Source organism: Gossypium arboreum, chromosome 10, assembly GCF_025698485.1.
Source record: "Gossypium arboreum isolate Shixiya-1 chromosome 10, ASM2569848v2, whole genome shotgun sequence".
NCBI lineage: Eukaryota > Viridiplantae > Streptophyta > Magnoliopsida > Malvales > Malvaceae > Gossypium > Gossypium arboreum.
Window position 1 is genome coordinate 131,240,748 of NC_069079.1, and position 22,818 is coordinate 131,263,565.

Below are 22,818 nucleotides of genomic sequence, written 5' to 3' on the forward strand. Positions count from 1 at the left end.
GAATCCAATCAAAATCTAATATAAATATCGAATATCGGAAGAGGTTAAAAGTCAAAAAAAGAGTATAGAAGGACTCAATATATAATTTAACCTTGTAGTATATATGCCAAGCTAAATTAATAGAGGGGAGGTGATGGATTTGACATTCTTAATTTGCATGTTCTGGCCGGTTTGATATACCCAGCTAAGCTAAAGCTAAGCTACAACATATCCTCGGATTTACAACTTAAAAGACAGCCTAGCTATACATATAGGTGTGTTAATTAATTCTTACGATGCCCCCATCATTGGCGACATTAAACATTAATTAAACCTCTGATTGACACATGAATGAATCCCATCACCATATCATTGCCTCCCTTTCAATTACAATTGTGGGTTTACTTAATTAATGGTACTACTTTTTTTTAATCTCTTTGGATTCTCAGTTCATTCCAATTAAATAGATTGACAACTCAAGGTCTCAAAAGGGGTAACTTTGAAAGAAGAATGTCCGTGGGAGTGGAGAAATTATTTTGTGGATTCTTCTCATCATATTATTTATAGTTTTTTTAATTATTTAATGGTATTTTAATGAATTTTTTATGTTATTGACACATGGTTTTGATAATTTTTTTACTTTGAATTCGGAATTTTAAACTTTGAACCCTAAATCTCAATCTTGAATCTCAAATCTTGAACTCAAATATTGAACATTGAACTTGGGTTTTAGGGTTCTATGTTCAAAGTTTAAAGTTTGAGGTTTTTGGTAAAAAAAAGTACTAAAATTATGTGTCAATGACATAGAAAAAATTGTTGAAATATCAATGGGTTGAGACGGTTTTTTATTCGTTTCAATTTTGATTTGTATTTTATGTTCTTGTTTTATTTTTATTTTTATAATAATAATAATAATTATTATTATTATTATTATTATTTTGCAAAAATACTAATCAAACTGTTGAAATTTAATGGTAGTGACAAGGTAGCTCGTGTTGCAGTTTGTGTACTTTATAAAAATTAAAAAAATAAAATAAAAATTTATTTTTCAAAAAAAGATCATAAAAGTTTTTTTTAATTATTTGCATCGATAACAAAGTACATGTGGACGGCCACGTACGCTATCATATTAATGCCATTAAAATTTTAACAGTTAAGCAGTTTTTCTGCCTATAAAAGTAATTTGAATAAATTTGAAGGTTGAGGACTAAATTGATTAAAAAATATTTAGGGCTAAAGTGACAAAAAAAAGTAAATATTAGGAGCTAAAAATTGTAATTATGTCTTTTTATGTTGTTGAAAAAGGAGTCTAGTTTAAAAAAAAAAAAAAGTACACACATTTGGTCATTCATAAGCAAATTATACCTACATAATCATAGACCAATACGATCATGCCCTAACATAGCGAAACGAGTTCAGATATGAGTAGTTTGGTTGCTCGATTTCAATATTTGTTTAAACTTGATAGTGACTTACTCAAAACATAGAGATTTGATATAGTAAATTAGATATCTCATGCTTATCAGGTTCCAAGCCAGAACAAATTTTTAGGGGCTGAGTGAAATTTTAATTTTTTATAATCTATATCTTTATAATTTTTAAAGGATTAAATTAAATTTTTAAATGATTAAATCAAATTTTTATAATTTTAGGGGGTAAAAGTATAATTTTACCTTTACTAATTTAAATTTTTTAAAAAAATTTAAGGGGTTAAATAAAATTTTACATTTTAAGGGCCAGGATCCCTGTTAGCCCCCTAAATCCATCCATGCGCTTGACATTAAGTGACCAATGCATGTAAGATACTTAAAAATAAGAATACAATCAATCTCCACTTCAATTCGTAAGATACAATCAATCTCCACTTCAATTCGTAAGACATAAAATTCCCAGAACCATGTCACGAAATTGTGGCAGAACAAGCCATAAAATTTTGCAAGGTTCTACTTAAAATTTTCAAAAATTTCAAGATTTTAATTAAAATTTTCAAAATCTTTATGGGTTTTATTAGAATTTTAGAAAAAAATTAAAGGGTTTAATTAAATTTTTATAATTTTAAAAGCCTAGTTAAAAATTTGCCAAATTTTAGCGATGAGGGAGCCAAGGCCCCTTTGGCTCCAACAACATTTCACCCCTTTCACAAAACCATAAAAAAAAAAAGTAGTTACAAAATTCGACCAAAACATCAAGTAACGATTCAATCAAAACTCACCAAAGAAAGTAAAAAAATACTTCTACTACTCCACTCTAATACGGCCATGAGCCACCACTACTTAAAAGAGAGTACAAGTCAGGTTGGAAACACTTTTTTTTTTTTAACATTAATCTCACTATTAGTTCTTATCATATTTGCTCTTTTTAATACAATGTTTATAATTACCTATAGCCCCTCTCCAACCTTTAAATAGGAGGATAATCCGCTTCAACGCACTCGAACTAACGCCCTCTTACACTGGTAACAATACTAATATCAATCGAATTAAGACTCAATCGACAAAAACATTACTTATTATATTAAAAAATTAAAAATAATAACCAATAATGGTAATAAAAAAACCCTCGAAGAATACGAGGAAACTCCAAATATTGTGAGAATTTCATTTAATTTAATGTTTATTTTTTATTGATTTTCCAATGGGCAAAGCAAAAAGGCAGTAGAGCCCTTAATAAATAGCTATAAATTTTTGGGTAGATCATGTCTTTGAACCATCCAACAATCCATATTTCGATGATTTTTCAAGGAGTATAAACAAAAACAAGCAATATAAATAATAATTTTTAGTGTCGGTATAAAGAGAATATAAGTTCGAACGAGTTGAAGTACATTTGTACTCCTATTTAAAGGTCGAGATATGTTATGTGTAATTATAAATATTGTATCAACTTGTAAATTTTCAAGTTCTTTCACAATTAAATTAAATGTTGAAAAAAAATTATTTTATTTTTATTTTTTGTGAGTACATCACAAGTCACAAGTTGTCCTGTGCATTGCTGGCCCTACAATCTTTTAGTGATAGCCTTTGGGCATGCGTTATTTTCCATCTAAAGTGCACAGAACATATTCTTCATTTGTTTTTTTTTTTTTGCTAAATGCTTTTTTGTCTTTTTCCCTTTTGGATAAGAATAAGATATAGATGGACCTCCTACATTATACTATGAATTATGTACATATTCATCAATTTTGCATATTATTGATATGGGTTAAATGGGAAAATTTTTGGAGAGGTCAAAATGTAATGAAGGTAAAGTTTTATAATTTTTAGAGAGGTTAAATTAATAATTTATTATTTTAAAATATAGTAATTAAATTATAAATTTTCGAAAAGTTAAAATGTAATTTTATTGTTATATATTTTGGGAGGCTAAAGTCTTTACTTGTCCCTTTCGTATCAGCCTTGATTAATTGATGTCTCTTGCAAGATGAACTGTTAAGCTTTGGGCATGTCGGAGCTTCAGCTTTGATGTGTAAGGGTGAACTAGTATCAGAATTCAAGGTAGCTTAAAATGATGAGGAAGTAGAGAATAAAGCTTTAGATAGATAGAGTGAGATTCGTACCCAAGTATTTATACCTAGCACTTAGGCTACTCGGAGGATTGCCCAATGCATGATCATTGGTTGCTCGTCTGACCAAACTATTGTGTCCGTCTTCTCAATGGTCAGTTTATTGGCCTTACAACCTTGGTTGCTCAAGGTCCATTTTGACTAGATTGTCAGGTTTTGATAGCTACTTGCCATGCTAGCCAATAGGAGAATAGCCAACGGCCTTCCCTCTTCATCCCTTCGGTTAAATGGTACAATTCCAAGTTTAGTCTCTCTCAAATATTATTAATTCAATTTAATCCCTATTAACCTTTTAGTTAAATGAACAAAATTACAGTTTTTTTTTGGCCCCTCTCAAAAGTTATATTCTATGTTTAAGCTATCTTAATAGAAAACTTTTAACTTTGGTCCCCAAAATTTTTAAATTTTATCTTGCATCTTGTCACATAATTCTTGACTTTGCGCTAACTAGGTTCTTTACTTGACGGATGAGCAACTTCCTTCTAAGCTTAAGCCTTCCTTAGACTTTAGCATACTAGTTTTGGACTATAACTTAGTTTATAGGATGGTATAGAACGCATACAACATGTACACACATCAAACTTTATACACATGCATATACATAATCTTTGTCAATGATACCATAGATGACTTTATAACATCGCATGAAAAACCAGTTAATTTGTATGTCCAATCATTTTGGAGGAAGAAAATTTGCCACCTTCATATATTCTAAAGTTGACAAATGTATCAATAACATTTCATAGGAGAATTTATCAACTATTATTCCTAATATGTAGTCCATATCAACAGGAGGAATAAAGGGAACAGTCGAGGCTCAAGTGCTGCCCTCATTGTGGTTAGCACTAGGTCACATATCTCTAAAACCCTATATAGCATACCTTGCTATATATATATGGCATTCTTTATTCACTTGTTTGCCACAAATCCCCAAGACAATACGTTGCTTTTTTGCAGTAGGCGCCGACACCAAAGATTCAGATTTAATTTGTTAAAGCAACGCTTTTAACATTAATGAGTCAATGAGACAAGAAAATTAAATGGTTAACCAAAAAGTAAAAAAACAAAGAATGAATGATTAGAAACTGGCCAATTTCTGGTTTTGGCATCTCTATTATTGTTAAGTGCTTTCCAATTTGTTCGAGAGAAGTCTACGAAGTGTTATCCATCTAAAGTTAGCGGATCCTTTAACAAGTCTTGCATTGTCCTTAACAGTGGGTTTTGTCTCTTGTCACTGCCGAGAACTTGAGTATCTTCATGCAGTGAGTTCATAGAGTAAGAACGCTTTGTCAAATGCCTAAACAGGCGAACCATCAAAGAAACTGAAGAGTTTACAATTGATGGGATTTGAATCCATGCCTAAAATGAGGCATGAGTGCAAGTTGAGTACCACTTGAGTTATACTTCTCAAACTTCTCTTAAAGAAATCGGAAATCCTTCACCTACTTAAATTTAGAATATAATCCCCATAATTTAATTTATCATAATTTGATCTCATCATTGTAGTTAATAATTATTCCGATTTATATTCTAGCATAGCCTTCTAAGAAATAATTCACGTTGATACTTTTAACCAAGATCGACAACTTATAAACCATGCACTATTCAAGCATGGTGAATTAAAAAGGTGATTGTTAAAGAAATAATTCATGTTGTTGTTTTAATTAAAATAATTAATGAGTTACACATTCAGAGTAAATAATTATATCATAGTCGATTGAGTCTTAATTCAGTTGGCATCAGTATTTTTATCAGTGCAAGAGCACATGGGTTTGAGTGTGCTGAAGCACATTATCTTCTTATTTAAATATTGGAAATGAACTATAAATAATTCTAAATATTATATCAAAAACAAAAACTAAAAATCGTCACTATATATTTAACTAATTACTAAATCTCTCATCAACAATATATGCTTATTTTAAGTAAAATTATTCAAAGTATTCAATAAAAATATATCAATCATTTTAATATTTAAAATATTACGACAATAAAGAACTACCGATCATAATTAAATCTTTATTAAAATAAAAAAAATCAAAGATTTTTATGATGCTTTAGTTGCTAATTAAATAAAAATGATCCTTAATTTTTCTTTATGTAATTGATAAGACATTTTTAATATAAACTTCAATCTTCAATATCTTCTTTTCAAGAGTATGTACTAAGAAGTGAACCTTATTCCCGAATCTTCATGAAGTACATTCTTATTTATTTTATTCAAAATTTTATATTGGGCGTGTGGATATATTTGGTTACATATCATAATAAATATTCTCATGATCATTAACCGTAAATAGATTCATCAATCTATTTCATATCAATTTTGAGTTCGGGTCAATTTAAATTTTAAATTTGAGGCTTGAGTTTTTCATAATAGATCATTTCAAAGTTATGATCATTTTAAGTTACTTATTTAATCATTTCAAGTATAAGTTGTTTCAAGTTTAGATTGTTGATTTTTTTTATTCAAATTAAGTTCAATCAAGTCCGTTTTCAGACTAATCGAACTATGAAACTCTTTTCCTCCCCAAGTTTGAATATACCAAAAAAAATCATACCCCCTATATGCTCCTTTATGTAAATTGAGGATTTAGTTTTTATATTTGAAGTTGGTCAATTTGAGTCATGTACTTCTCGAATTGATCTATTTTAGTCAATATACTTTTCGAATTTTAAAATTCCAATCCTAAACCAAACAATAGTATAGTTAAATTCGTTTAGTTAAATTTTGCTATTAGTCATGTAGTGTGCGTAAAGTTGTAGATTTAACCCATGTTCTCCGATTTGATCATGGTTCCTATATTTTACTAATTTTGAAATTTCAAGCTTGACACAAAAGACTATTATTAAGTCCATTAGCTACCTTTTTTTAATTAATATATGAAAATAGTAAGTTGATATGATTTTGCACATGTGATAATATGTTTATCGCATAAGATATTAGAAATAACAGAACTTAATAAATTTAATAGATATTGTTTGGTTCAAGGGACAATCCATAACTTTTTTAGGGGGTCAAAGTGCAGTTTTGTCATGTATTAACTTATGACTTCATCATTCTTGAAGGGACTAAATATAAATCTTTTCATTTTTTTGAAGGGTTAGAGTACAATTTTAGAATATATAAGTTTCTAACTTCTCCATTTACAAAAGGGACCTTTGTATTCACCTCTGATTTGGTTGGACTAAAACTTCAAAATTTGAAAACTATAAAGACTAAAAATGATCAAATTAAAGTACAATGACTAATAGCAAAATCTAACCTATGTTAACCCCTTCTGATTATCGATAATTCAATTTAAATTCTTTTAGAACAAAACTTTTAACATTTAACTCCGAAACTTCTATTATTTTATTTTAACTCCCAATACCAAATTTCGACAATATCTAATTACAATCTAATATAAATAAAATTAACATGTTAAAAAAGGAATAAATTATATTAGGATCATCCTAAAAACATAGTTTTAGGCACTAATCAAATAGTGCCACATCATTAATCATTAAATTTTAAAGAAAACAAAATATTATTATACACTCGTCTATATCTAATATATTGTCCAACTTAAATTAACTTTAGTTAAATTACTTAAAATAATTAATTTTTAAATTATAAACAAACATCTTTTCTTCTTTTACAAATTTTAATCATTTTATTTTTTTCTATAAGTTAATATTTTTACCTTCAACCCCAAACCTTAAACCTTGAACCCCAAATCTCGAGGTTCATGGTTTGGGTTTGAGATTTAAAGTTTAGGGTCTGTGTTCAATTTTTGAGTTTGTGGTTTAAAATTTAAGGGCTTGGAATTATGGATTACGAATTGGGGTTTAGTATTTGTTGCTACAAGCTTGGTGTTCGCGTTCAGGGTTTGAGATTTAATTTTTTATTCATGGTTCGGGAATCTAGATTCAGGGTTTGCATTTGGGGTTCAAGGTAAAAAAAATTACAAAAATTCTGTGTTAATGACATGAAAAAATTTATTGAAATGTTATTAAATAATTAGAAACGGGCAATGAATAATATGGTGGGAAGGGTCCATAAAATAATTTCTCTATGGACGAGTGTATAATAATAACTTCATGTCTTTAAATTTGATGAAGTGACAAAATTACATCGATGCTTAAAAATTTTAATTTTTAAAATCATCCTTAGATAAAATGGACGAGTGTATAATAATAATTTCATGTCTTTAAATTTGATGAAGTGACAAAATTATATCGATGCTTAAAAATTTTAATTTTTAGAATCATCCTTAGATAAATTATTCCAAAAAAAATTAAAATAAAGGAAAAGAAGAAAGGTAGATGGGTGGACAAAAGATATGTCCATCAAAAGAACAGTGTTACCAAAAACTGAATGGGATATCCAAAATGGTTAAGACATATAGGCAGACACTTTTTCATATGCTTTTTTTTTTTTATCTTACAACAAAGCTTTTTATATTACACACATATCAACATTATATGCATCTTCTTAAAATACCGTTCCAAATCTTTCATAATAAATTTGGGGTCCACTTTGCAATTTTGCATTTTGCAACACCAAGCTAAAGGTTCTCATCATCTTAGATCCCACATCAAATAAACAATTCCTGCTTAAATTCCCCCACATTAACATTCATATATATATGGACTCACTTTTGCATTGGAATAGGAACCATTGACCTGAATTGAGAAGATAAAAGCAACATTTTATTTCTATTTTTGATATATATTTTTTAATTTAATTCCTAATTTTTTTATATCGAATAGTTTTTGTTCATGCGATAATATGGTGCTTTGATATTGTGCCACATCAACATCTATAATTATAATTTTTATTAAAAATTTAGGTTGTGATGCGGCACAATCTTAAAATATCACGTTACATAAAGATCAAAATTGAGAAAAGTTACCAAGTTCAGAGATTAAATGTTACCTTATTCCGAATATAAATTCTTTTGACAAACTCTTTATATATTGAGATAGGATTAATTAGTCCTCGAATTTCAAATTGTGTTGGTTGAGTCATTAAAGGATTAGTATCATATCAATTTGATCTTTTTGCCAACTTAAGTATTAAATGTTAGCTCAAATTTGACATAGAAAATATTTAAAATACGTTAACCAAATTATAAACTCATGCGTAATTATTGCATGAATAAATTGAATATCATATAGTAAGAAAAAATCTCTCTCCTAAATTTATTAGTATTGATTTTTTTTTTTAATATGCTAGACCCAATATGCCTATTTTATAGGTACACAATCAAGGATATTATATCATCTAATCAAGGGAGACAATGCCCCCTACTTGACTCTTGGTTATTCCCATTACTTCGGCATTAAATTTTAGGTCAAGCCTGTTGAGTGGGTCTCTTTTAAGAAAAATCTTTAAAGTGATGTCTATTAAGTAGCTAATCAGACTCTCAAATAAGAAGAATTGTCCATGTATGGAGATTTTGTCTCTTATACTTCGAGGAGAGCCCAAAATAATTTAGAGAGCGTTTCGACTAATAAAAATATCGACTCGTAAGCTCATGGGAGAGGTTTCAATATTATACATAATATTAAATTATGCATTTTATGCCTGCAAAGGTTTGAACCACTAATCCAGGCATCTTTACAACCATGGTACCAACCACTTAGCTAGACAAAATTAGAAATACGTATGAACTTACAACACAAATAGTTTGAATCTAGCATGCTCAAAAAAGAAATGGCCCTCATAGATTTCATTGTTGGTGTCTTTTTATTAATACATGTTAGATCTAAATTATCTATGCAGTGAAACAAGGGACAAGCAAGGCCTTAACTCCACTCTTTAGTTAGATGGGACAATTTATTTTATCTCCTTCCAAAAATTAAATAATTTAATTTAACCATTTTAGCTCTTGATTAAATGAAAAAATTGTATTCTTGGCCCCTCCAAAAAAATAGTAATTCAATTTAAGCCTTTTCTATATAAAATTTTTACTTATTGTCTTTCCTCAAATTTTATAATTTTATCTCGATTCTTATCCATGACATGCATATAATTTGGTTAACATATTTTCAATATGCTCTATGTCATAACTAAACTGATATTTAATCTCAAAATTATCATCAATATTGAGAAAAGGACGTTACTGATACAATATTAAACCTTATTATGTGAAATGATGTGTTAATCACTTAGAATTTGACTATTCAAACAAGTAACATGAACTGAAATTATTGGGTGTCGAAAGATATGATCATAACTTATCGTAAAATTTTTGCAATAATCTTGAATCTTGTCTTGTTGTTGAAATTGACCCAATTTCTTTAAAAAAAACTTTAGGAGTGAAAAGAATAAATAAATAAATAAATAAAGTTGAAGAAATTGGAATAGAGAGAAAGGAAAGTGATGGCTATCAATCCATTAAAGACCCAACAGACAGAAAGCAAAGCAAAGCAAAGCCAAGCTGTTTAACATTTTGTTTTGATATTTAATTTTTCTATAAAGTGATGTCCGCAGAATCTTGCATAAATCTTTCACAGTTAACACACAGAAGGAATATATATATGCACATATATCCACATGCATCAATAATAATGGGTAAAAGTAGCATAGAGGCTTCGCTATTAAAACTTAAATTGCATATTGGTCCTTTTACTTGAAAAATGAGTAAATTAATCCATGTATGTTACATCAAATAGCAAATTAGATTTCTGTTAAAAAATTCATCTATTTCTATTGTTAAAAATTAGTTATTGTATGTCAGCATGAGATAAATGTGACACGCAATGTTTTACTATCTGGTTATTCTGTCAACCACGTCAATTTTTAACAGTACAGATGAATTGAATTCTTAATAGAAATGATCAATTTGCTCTTTGAGCTAACTACAATGACTAATTTGCCCATTTTTTCAGTAGAGGGATAAAATGTAATCTAACTCCTAGTACAAATGTATCTATGGTACTTTTACCATAATAATGTCTATTTGCTAACGAGGCTTTCGTGATATTGGTAGAAGTTAAGACCTTGAGATTTTGGATGTTCAGGTTCGAGTCTTATCATGTGCAAATGTCATTTATGGGTTCTTCTCAAATTATTTTGGGTTTACGTCTCACCATATGTGGGCCCCATCCGGATTTATTCTAGTTTAAGCTTGAATATATTTTGATTTTCAATCTGTTATAGGGGTGTAAATGCGACACTAATTCTTGCAAGCTACTCGAGTTCAACTCGGAAAAACTCAAACTCAATTCAATAATTATCATGTCGAGCTTAAGCTATCAATTGAACTAAATTCAAGATTAGTAATACTTAGCTCAAACGACTCGCAAACCTTATTGAACTTTTTATTTTTAATTTATATTTCAAAAAATTCTATATTATTAAATTACAATATTGCCCTTAATATATACTATTAACGCTAAGCTTAATTATTGAGCTAAGCTTGAACTTGAATATGTACAAATTTAAGAAATTGATAAGCGAGCTTAATCAACTTCAAGTAGCTTGGTTATATTTAGAGTCGAGCTCAAGCTTAAAAATAGATGTTCAATCAAGCTCAAGCTAAGTATCGAACTTAAAATTTCAAGTCGAGCTTGAGTTCGATCTTGCAATATTTAGACTTGGCTCAGCTCAATTAAACCCCAAATTCGTTGTGCTTTGTATTGAGTTGCACCTAAATATAGTTTATCTGACATTTATTCTTTGTAAGTATACATAAACTTCCTAACATAATAATAATCATTTTACATTTTAATCCTTTCACTATACTAAATTTTGATATTTAGTCCATTTACCTTAATTTAACACGATTTTATCTCTCTACTTTTATAATGTTATAACAAGGTCCAAATTAATAACACCATTAATTGTTATTGTGAAAGTGAGGGCATGATTCTGTTTTTCTATTATTCAATTATAATGTCACCCGTGGAAATCCAACTAATGATGTTTAACCAAATGTTTAAAGTTGTTTAAAAAAATTTTATATTATCATTTTAACTACAGCAATTAATACAACTTACTGATAACATTATAAAAGCAAAGAGAACAAGTTATGCAAAATTCAAGTAAAAGGAATAAATCTCAAATTTCATCATAATAAAGGGACTAAAACTATACCATGCATGTGCTTAATTACCCATAACCCCTCCCTAATCCTTAAATAAGAGGATATTGCGCTTCAACGTACTTAAGCATACATCCTCTTATACTGATGACAATGTCAATGCCAACTAAATTAAGACTTAATCGATATGTGTGCGTTTTTTTTTAAATGTAAACGTCATGTATTTATTAAAATGGTATATTTTAACTCCGATAACTATGAAAATTAAAATTATATGATACATAAACTATAACTAAAAACATATATTCATAAATAAATATAAGTTCCTTAGGATGATAAAAGAAAGGTTTTTTAGGATTGGTTAAATTATTGTATGAGTCCCTACACTTTGCGTAAGTTATGGATTTAGTATATATATACTTTAAGTTGGTTAATTTTAGCTCCTATACTCTTTGAATTGGTTAATTTTAGTCCCTATACTTTTCAAATTTTGAAATTTCAATCCTAACTCAAAGGGAAGTAGTTAAGTATCTTCGATTAAATTTTGTTATCAATCTTGTACTAATGTAAAGTTATAGGTTTAGCTTGTGTTCTCTAATTGAATCATTCTTTGTCCATATACTTTTCAAATATCGAAATTTCAATTTTGACGCAAATGGTTGTTGTTAAATCCATTAATCTGCTTTTTTAGAGTAATATATGAAATTAGTAAGATGACATGGCATTACACATATGATGATATGTTTGTCACTTAATGAATTTAGCAACTACAGTTTTGTCAAGATTGAAATTTTAAAAATTTAAAAGTACAAGGACTAAAGCTTACCAAAATAAAATACAAGTACTACATCCACAACTTATACATAATACAAAGACTAATAACAGAATTTAATCTTTAGAATTCATGGCTTAATTTACTTGTTATAAATTTACTTTTTAAAATAAAATATTAAAATTGGATTCAATAAAGTACCATGGATGCCGTTGTACTTAGAGTCAAATTTCAGTTTTTCTCTCTCTACTTAAAAAAGAGGTAAATTAGCCCTTGTACATTAGATCAAAGATCATATTGGTCATTCTGTTAAAAATTTCATCCATTTTTACTATTAAAAACTTATCCATATACCTTATGTGTCATTGTTTAGTTATTTCATTAGCCATCTTAGTTTGTAACAATACAAAAGGATGGAATTGTTTGCAAAAATGACCAATTTCCTTTTTGACCTAACTTACAGTTACTAATTTGCCCATTTTTTAAGTAAAGAGGGCAAAATACAATCTGACTCTTAATATAGTGGTTTGCATTGTACTTTTACCAATTGAATTCATGATTATCGTGAATCAACTCTAGAACTTTGAGCATCAATGTTTGAGTTTCACTTATAGATTGAGGTTAATTATATTGTTGAGTTAATTATCCAGTTCAATACTTCTAATGATAATTGTTATTGATATAATTGTAAATTCCAATTTAATTTAAACTTTGTGGATGGAAAAAACTGTGCTAAGAGATTTTTGTTTCCCATATATAACTCTGACCTAATAAGTGGTGAAACATAATAGCAGCCAAGGGGCTTTTTTGACTCTCAAAATTTTTGAAAATTTTAATTACACCCTTAATTTTTTTAGAAATTTTAATTAATCCATGTAAAAGTTTTGAAAATTTTAATTAGACTCTCTAAAATTTTTAAAAATTTTCAATTAAGCCCTCTAAATGTTTTAAAAACTTTGAATTCTCTTTAAGCCCTCCACAATTTAAAAAAAATATTAAATTAAGCAAAGATCAACTTATTTTAGAGAAAAATTTATAATTATCATCCGCCTAACATACCTCTCAACAAATCGATATACTAACACTTGGTCAAGACAAAAAATTGATTAGAAATAAACCAATCCATTGAGAGGTCAATGAGCTTTTTATGGGAGAGAGTCCACCCCCAACAATATACAATTAATATTGTTTGAATTATATTGGAAAAGTCAATTAAACCGATTGAATTGAGAATTGATTAAGATATAAGTTCATAGAAAATTATTAAATTGATTGACTTGAGAACCGATACAAACAAATTAAATCGAATAAAAAATCAATTCAACATGGAGAGAAACATAGTTACTAAAAAAGATTCCAGTTCTGTTACCAAAGAGAAAAAGAAATCCAGTTCTCCAGACAATATATAAATATATATAACTTTTACTTTCCCTTATATATACCCATATGAACCTCACATTCTTCTCTAACCCCCCCAAAAAAAACCAACAAAAACCTTAAAACGCCACAAACATGGGATCGTTAGTTCATGTCAAAGAAGCTGTTATTGTAACACCAGCTGAGTCAACTCCAACTGGAGTCCTTCCCCTCTCACCTCTCGACTCACAGCTTTTTCTACGTTTCACAATTGAATACCTTCTGGTTTATAAACCTCACCTCCCATCCGCCGCTTTAAACCCACGCGCCACCGTGACTCGTCTCAAATCAGCTCTAGCAAAAGCCTTAGTCCCATATTACCCGTTCGCCGGTCGTGTTAGGGCCAAATCCGACGGCGATGGTGGACTCGAAGTTGTTTGTAGAGGACAAGGTGTTTTGTTCATCGAAGCTGTCTCGGATTATGAAGTTAAGGAGTTCGAACGAGCTCCACGGTTCGTAACTCAGTGGAGGAACTTCTTGTCGGTCCACGTGGCGGATGTCTTAAAAGGGGCCCCACCACTTGTCGTCCAGCTGACTTGGCTTAAAGACGGCAATGCTGTTGTCGGTGTCGGCATTAATCATTGCCTTTGTGATGGTATCGGCAGTGCTGAGTTTCTTAACTCGTTTGCTGAGTTAGCTTCCATGAGTCAAACCAAGTTTTCTGAGTTCAAGTTTAAACCTAAACCTGTTTGGGATCGCCACCTTCTAAACCCTCCGCCACCATTCAGGCCATCAAGAAATAATAATAACTCGCCGAGTCACCCCGAGTTCGACCGAGTCCCAGACATTTCCGGGTTCATGGCTCGTTTCTCCAACGAAAAACTCGTCCCCACTTCATTCATTTTCAATAAAACAAACCTCGACGAGTTAAAAAAGGTAGCGCTTTCAACGGGTAAACTCACTGCGTCGAATTACACATCGTTCGAAGTTCTCTCAGCTCATATATGGCGGAGCTGGGCTCGAGCTTTAAACCTACCTTCAAACCAAATATTGAAACTGCTTTTCAGTATCAACGTTAGGGAACGAGTCAAACCGAGTATACCCAGTGGGTTTTACGGCAACGCGTTCGTGTTAGGCTGTGCTCATACCACCGTCAAGGACTTGACGGGGAAAGGATTAGGGCACGCGGCAATGTTGGTGAAGAGAGCTAAAGAGCGAGTGGATAACGAGTTTGTTAAATCAGTGGTGGAATCGGTGAGCCGGAGTCGAGCCAGTCCGGACTCAGTTGGGGTTTTGATATTGTCACAATGGTCAAGGCTGGGATTAGAGAAGATTAACTTTGGGATGGGGAAACCGGTTCACGTAGGACCAGTTTGCTGCGACCGGTATTGTTTGCTATTGCCGGTTTTGAATCGGACGGACGCGGTGAAGGCTATGGTAGCGGTCCCCTCAACTGCAGCCGCCAGATATGAACATCTGGTCAGGAGTTTGTGCTCTTGAGGACCACTGGATTCTGGCCCTTTCGTTGACCTTTTCTTACTACAACTTAATTTTGACTTTTATTACAAATTTTTCCTCTTCCTCTTTTTTAACTGACTTGAGTGATTGATCTCAAAAGTAAATTAAAGAAAAATAGAAACCACAAGGTTTTTTTTTTCTTTTTTTATATGTACATATATATATTTCATAATATTTATATAATATATGTTAAGAAAATTCTGTTGTTTACATTTGGAAGGTTAATTAATTTTAAGTATTAAATTACTAAAAATTTTATAAAAAAAAAATCAAAACGATAAAGATAGCAGACCGAGATCTCTGCCTGCCCCTTTAAGTTATTGAGATTAATTATTTACTCGAATTTGAGTTATGAAGTCAATCAATTTTTTGTATCTTACTACTTGACTTAGTAAACCATAAAAAATTCATTCTTAGTGTACCAAAGAATTTTACTTTTAATTGAAGAAATTCGAACTCAAGTTTAGATATCAGAATTTGAAGTTGAACATTATCGGGGCAAATCAAAAATCCTTTTAGAGGACTGAAATTGAATTATAATTTTCTTTTGAGGTTAAAGTGTAATTTTACTTCATAATAAATGAACTCAAATTAAATGTTCCAAGGCCCTCTTTACTTCTAATTAAATAAACTCGAACGATCTGATTTTAACTTCAACTAAACTCAAATTAAAAGTAAAACTCGATCCAATTCAAATCAATATTCAAAATTTAAATTTCAAATAACACCCGAGCTTTTTACTATCAAAAACTCATCTCAATTGGTACTCATTCTTGAAAAAGAAAGAGAAAAACCAAGTGAATGGTCACATTTCAATTTTTGGAACTTTAGTCAGTTTGGGTTTTGGTTTTGTTTTTGTTTACACCCTTTAACATAGTGTAAGGTCCCCTTCCTATGTTAATGGAATATTTTGGAAGAAACACAAGCTAGAACAAATATGGACCTCATCTCTTCTGCATTTCCCCCATGTGCAAGAGTTGTCCTAAAGTTTAATAAATTCAAAATTAATTTCTAGCCTCATGAATACGACAATTCAACCTTTATGACTTAATGGTTCAAATTTCAGTGTTTATTAGCACGTCAATTAATCCTAATCTTGAGATGACTTAATAATTGATGAATTATTTTATTTTAAGAAAAGGTTAATTTGATTATACATCCTCAGAGTATCAGTATGGTATCAAACAAGTCCTTCCGTCAACTTATTTGTCAGCTTGAGTGATTCGATATGAAGCATATTTGAAATATGTGGATCAAATTTTAGAGGGTACAAGTAAGCAATTACAATACAAGTGGAGAAGAGGAAATTATTTTACAAACACAGGAATCGAATTGAAACTCATACCAGTTTTGCCACTAAGCTGGTGGCATGATTGACATCATGTGAGTCAAATTTATGCATGTTTGAACCTATCATCTTGGACATGATGTGATAAGAAAAAACAACTTTCCTAAATATTAATGGCATGTTTAAACTTGATTCATGTATTTTAATTACGCTCCATGTTGTAATTAAGTTGTTATTTAGCGCCCAAGCTGATGTTATGTTAATGGAAGGACTGTATTGATGTGATATCGATACTCTAAGGAATCAATTAGAACATTTTGAATCTTAGGGACCAATTTAAAATCTAGGCCATTGTTTTAGGACATCCAATGAATTAACCCAAAAAAAAATGCACAAGAAACTACAAGATACCCTTGTCTTAAAAAATAAACAATCTTGTTTATATTATATTAAAAAAAAAATCATACACGCATGCATTCAAACGAACACATCGCAGTATTGGCTAATTTGCTCAAATCTTTTTGAATCATCATAACTAACACAAGTATGAAAGGATCATGGAGAGGGACTATTTTATAAATAAAACTTCAATCATGTTGTGGAGTGCTATACCATAATCAAACATTGAATAAAATGGATGGTCTAATTCCGCCTGCCCCCTTCCTCCTACTCTTTGAATTTTTCAAATTTAGTCCATTTGCTTTTAATTGCAATAATTTTTTTATACATTTCTTATTATTACCTACACCCCGAATCCTTAAATCGGAAAACAATAAGCTTTTGAACTCACATTCTCTTAATTGTTGAAACAGTAACGGTGCCAAAATGATTCTCATCACTACTTTTCAAATTTAAAAAACTAAAGTCTAAATATCATCGCTAACTGGTTTTTGTTAAATTTGAATACATGTTATCAATCAGATTTTAATTTTTAAATCAGAACCTTGTATGTCAAAATGTCGCATATTCAAATTTAATGAAAATCCCATGAACGATGTTATCGATTAGACTTCAATGTTTAAATTAGACAAATAAAGAGACTGATTTTTTTAAATGAATAAAAAGCAAAGGACTGAATTTCAAAATTCTAAATAATATAAGGAGTAGAGGCAAAATCAAACTTAAATGAATTAATGTAGGGTAATGACCAAAATGATTCCCGTTGTTTTATTTAGTTAATTCAACAAATGTGTGATTATCTCCCCCTTAATTTGCTGAGCAAAAGACAAGCTTATTTGACATGTTTTTTCACCTAAAATATTCTCTTACAAATATCTTTGTGAGAGATTTGGAAGCAACCTTTGAATTATATCTCCCTTGCTACCCCTTAAATCTTTCATACATTAATGTAACATGTTACAATCGTGTTTCCATTTCAATATTTTAAAATTCGAATATAATATTTCAATCTATAAAATTAGAATATTAATATTTACATATATGATATAAACATACATAAATCATATACGCACACATTATATTTAAATAGAACTGATCAAATAAAGATTTATCACTTGTTTTCCTTTAAAGGGTCGAACCCAAGTAGATTTTATGGACGAACAACCCTAGGATATTATGCCAAACACGATAATTTTTTTTTTAAAGTTTTAATCCACCTTCTATATTTGTGTAGGGTGATTTTAGTTTGAATTTTAAAAAATTCAAATTGTTCATGATAATTTAGTTGGATTTTTATTTTCATATTGATTTTATTTTGACAAAATGAACTTTATTTTAGAACTTTTGAATATTATTTGGTAAAGTTATAATGTCTTTTCATAAATTTTTTAAAATGTCTTTTCCAAGTAAATAAAAAATCAATAACTCTTACATATTTTTTTGAAAAAATACAGTCTTTTAAGTTACTTGTATTCCAAGTAAATATTTTTTTTACATCATAAAAATTATAAATTAAAATAAAAATAAAATATGGTTCAATTTTGATAAGTGTAATTTTTCAACTTGTATTCCAAAAATCATCCAAACACGTTGGTTTGATCCATTTTCAATTTTTCATTTTTCACCTTGTGACCAGGGGAGAAATCAGGAAATTTTTTTTAGAGGGGGCAAAATTAAATTGTAATTTTTACGATAAAAAATTACAATTCTACTATTTTAATAGCCTATATATTTATAACTTTTAAAAGATTAAATTAAAATTTTATATTTTTAGGGGATCAAAGTTTAATTTTACCTTTAATAATTTAAAATTTTAAAAATTCTGAAAAGCCTAAATGAATTATTTTTTTCCATTTTAGCCCCCTTGGGTTAGCCCTTGCTTGTGATAGTGTTCATGGTTCAAGTCGGATAAATTTTAGGTCGATTCTATTTATGGCATCAACATCATACATAGTTGTCCAAATCCAATCCGACTTGAAATATGAGTCTCAATTTTTTTTCAAGTTCGTCTTCATTGTAAATGATTAATTGAAGCTGGTTTAGATTTGTTTATATTTTAAAAAAATTATATTTTATTCTAAATTTATTAATTTTATATACTTCTCCTCTTATTAAAAATTTAAACATAAACAATTTAATTTTTTAATATTTACTTTATCATATTGAATAAATATTTTTGAAAAATATAATAATACATAATATATAAAATAAACTAATCTCAAGTCATAAATATCGAAATTCAAATTCAGTTCATATTTTAAATGATCCTAATCATTTCTCTCGACCAGTTTCTCCCATATAATATTTTGTTGAATACCCTCCAAATCTCAAACACGTTTTTAAACATGAATAGCTCAACAATTGTACATGGTGGGACCATTATGTTTTCATTTCAAACCCTTTATTTTGTAAGAATTGATGTTTGCTATTGAAGGACAATAATGGTTTTGTAATGTGTCCTCTCTTTTATCTTTTTTCCGAATGAATGCAATCAACATTTTTCTTATAAGAGATAAGAGTACGAAATATTTAAAGTTTGAATTTGAAATCGATATCAACCGAAGATTTAAACATAAATTATTTATCATTTCACTCGTGATTCAATCGAGAAGAAAATGATCCTAATCGCGGATAAAACGGGCCAAATAAATTTTCTCATATGATGAAATTTGAACCAATTAAATAGGACAATCTCTAGAATTGAAGCCCAAACTTAGTAATAGAAGGCCTAGAATGGGCCATGGAAATACACAAGTCCAATAACCCTTCAAATATTAAGAAAAGGGATAAAGGTAACATTTGGTCCCTGAATTTCAGAAATTTTCTCAATTTGATTTTGAATTTTTTTTCCTATCCACATTAATCTTGAAACTTGACATTTTTTCATAATTTTGGTCCTTGTGGTGATGATTAATTTTTTTTAAAGTGAAATTTTAAGTTATTTCAAATTTTATTTAGATACAGTATTACTTATTTATTTTGATAATGTAAATAATGCTTATATAAATAAATAAAATTGGAATAAAAATAATTTAGGAAAATCTCATAAATGGATATGTTTTAATATAAAAAATACTTTTTACAGAAAAATATCCTCTATGGATAACGTAAAGTACTGACAAGAGGAATCGAATTAAACAAGTGGATAAATATAAGGATTGATTATTTTATTTGTTTTATATATAAATTAGATTATGATATATTTAAGATGTGGGAGAAAATATATTTATTAATATATATATAAATCAAATGTAAATTTAATTAAAAGGATGAAATTAAAATTTTCAAGTTTATAATTCCTCAAACTCAAATTATTCTACGTTTAAAATATTTTGATAGATATAATATATAAAAAGAATAAAACTACATTATGAGTAATTTATTCATTTTTCACAAATCACTAACAACATTATCTAATTAGTATCATTTTATGTTGATATATTGCATGAACAAACAATTATATTAATCCAATATGAAAATAAATGTATGTATTTGTTATACCCCTACCTGTGTTAAAACACGTGGCAAGTTAAAAAGATGTCTGAGCAGTAAGGTTGCCACCAGCAAGTTGGGAGGTCACTTGCAAACTCACTCTTTTGAGATGACCACCCGAGCAATGGATGGTCTAATTTTCATTAGGAACATAAAGTTGTTGGTCACCAAACATCACATGGACTCAACTACTTTATCCTATTAAGTCAAAACGAATGGCAAAATCTATCTTGTCACATGCATCATTGTCTCATTGAAGACATCCGCAAATGTGAGTCGTAATGATGGTCAGATGGCTAGTCCAACACGTTAACACCACCTTGCACGGGACCTTTGCCTATAAATATCTCTAGGAACGATGAAGAAAGAAGACACTTCAAGAACATTAAGCCTGCACTCTGCCAACATTCCTTCAACTTTCAACTTTTATACTCTTTTCACCTTCATTCTACATAATCTCCAACTCTCCATCCCAATTGGGTGAACCAACCTCCATAACAACCACCACTCTCTCCTTTGTATTCTCTCCTTATTGTATTACTGTATCAACGGTAGTCATTCTTCTAAATATGTGCAGTTGAATTAAAAATCAAAGTTTCATGTATACATATTCAAGTTTCATATATATAATTGTACCAAATTAAATTTTATGCATCAAACTACACATTGGACAAAAGTTCATATATAATTTTGATTATTTATCCCTATTTGAATGTACCTGAGAGGTCCTTCTAATATAGGAATTTGGTCAAATTAGTCTCTCCGCTATTAAATGAATCAATTTAGTCTTCGTACTACTGAAAAGAATCAAATAAAGTCAAATTAGAATAAAACTAATATTTATTGTTTAATAAATGCAATATTTTTAAAGTTTTATGTTTCTATAAATTTTTCTTTTAGAATTGAACTACAATTAAAAATAATAATTTTCGAGCTATTTTTATACAGCAAATATCAACTCCAATAAAATTTGAACTTATTTGATTATTTTAATAATATAAAAATTAAATTAATTCATTAATAATAACAAAATTAATTTAATCCAATTCATATAATACAAAAACTTTTCAAATATTTTAACCATCTCTTAACTAAATTAATGTTTGATTTATTGGTAATACCAAGTCTATAAAAACATAAATATAGTACGGATATACATAAACACATGAAATCATTTCATATGATAGAATATTAATTTGACTGTAAAAAGATTTTATTTCAGAGATTGTGGGTCTAATTGGAACAGCGGCCTTCCCAACCAACCCCACACGACTCTTTTTTCTAAAATAGAATACGATGGAATAATTACATGGTAGTCGGTTTTATTTCAATATTAAAAATATTAATATTTTTTGTCTTTTGAATTTTAATTTGATTGGTATCGACATTGTTATTAGTGTAAGAAAATGTGGGTTCGAATATATCAAAGTGCATTATTTTTTTATTTAAGAGTTGGAGAGAAGCTATGAAAAATTCTAAGCATTATATTAAAGAAAGCAGATATGATAAAAACTTATAATGTGATTAATGTTAAAAAATTAATTTTAGTACTTTTCATGTTTATTTTATAATTCACGTTTGGGGTTCATCACTATCTCTTTCGATAATATAATCTCTAAAAGTTAAATCATATCCTCCTCTTAAAAGTATAATATGTCTTATCACTATACTTGTAATCTTAAATCGACGGTAATTGACGACTTTGTAGCATTAGACCCAAAGTTATTAAAAATTTTAATTATACTTTCAATTTTTAACGAAAATTTTAATTAAGACTTTAAAATTCTTCATAAATTTTCATTAAATTCTCAAAATTTCTTAAAAATTTAATTAGCTCTCTCAAATTTAATATGTACCCGAACAACACATACATACATAGATGCATACTGAGTGTGTGTATATAAGTGTGTGAATTAATGGAGGTGGTGGGTATTGCGAGTTACGAGGGTAAAGCCAGTGAGATGCCCTACCACATGCTTTGCTTTTTCTTCACTTTTAATTTCGAAGTGCTTTCAATTCCTCATCTTACATGAAGACACCTCATCACTCTTCATGCAAAATTCCCATTTATTTTCTAATTAATATTTTATCTTCTTTTTCTCTATTCTTCAAACCTCCACTTTCGTTTTACTTTATCTGCCGTTATATGATTAAATGGACAAACTCCAGCTATACGATGGTTGAACAAAGTTATTTTATAATTTCAAACGTCTTGAAAATTTCATATAACATATTATTAAGGAAATTCCCTAATCGAGAAATAATGATATTTGCATTTTATTATGTATGTAATTTATGTCATTAAATAAAAGAGAACAGAATGTTTCATCTTATAGTTTTAACTTGTCCGTATAATGCTAAGGGAGACAGCAACATCTGATTCATCTCGTTCCAATTAGATTCAAAAATATTTTTGCTC

General features: G+C 29.1%; 1 protein-coding gene across 1 annotated transcript; it reads left to right on the forward strand.

Annotated features, from left to right (window-relative positions):
* The first annotated feature begins 13,622 nt into the window (after nucleotides 1–13,622).
* On the forward strand, nucleotides 13,623–15,430 carry LOC108466639 (alcohol acyltransferase 9-like). The gene has a single exon (XM_017767025.2). The coding sequence runs from the start codon at nucleotides 13,859–13,861 to the stop codon at nucleotides 15,200–15,202; it is 1,344 nt and encodes a 447-aa protein (XP_017622514.1). The 5' UTR covers nucleotides 13,623–13,858; the 3' UTR covers nucleotides 15,203–15,430.
* The last annotated feature ends 7,388 nt before the right edge of the window (nucleotides 15,431–22,818 follow it).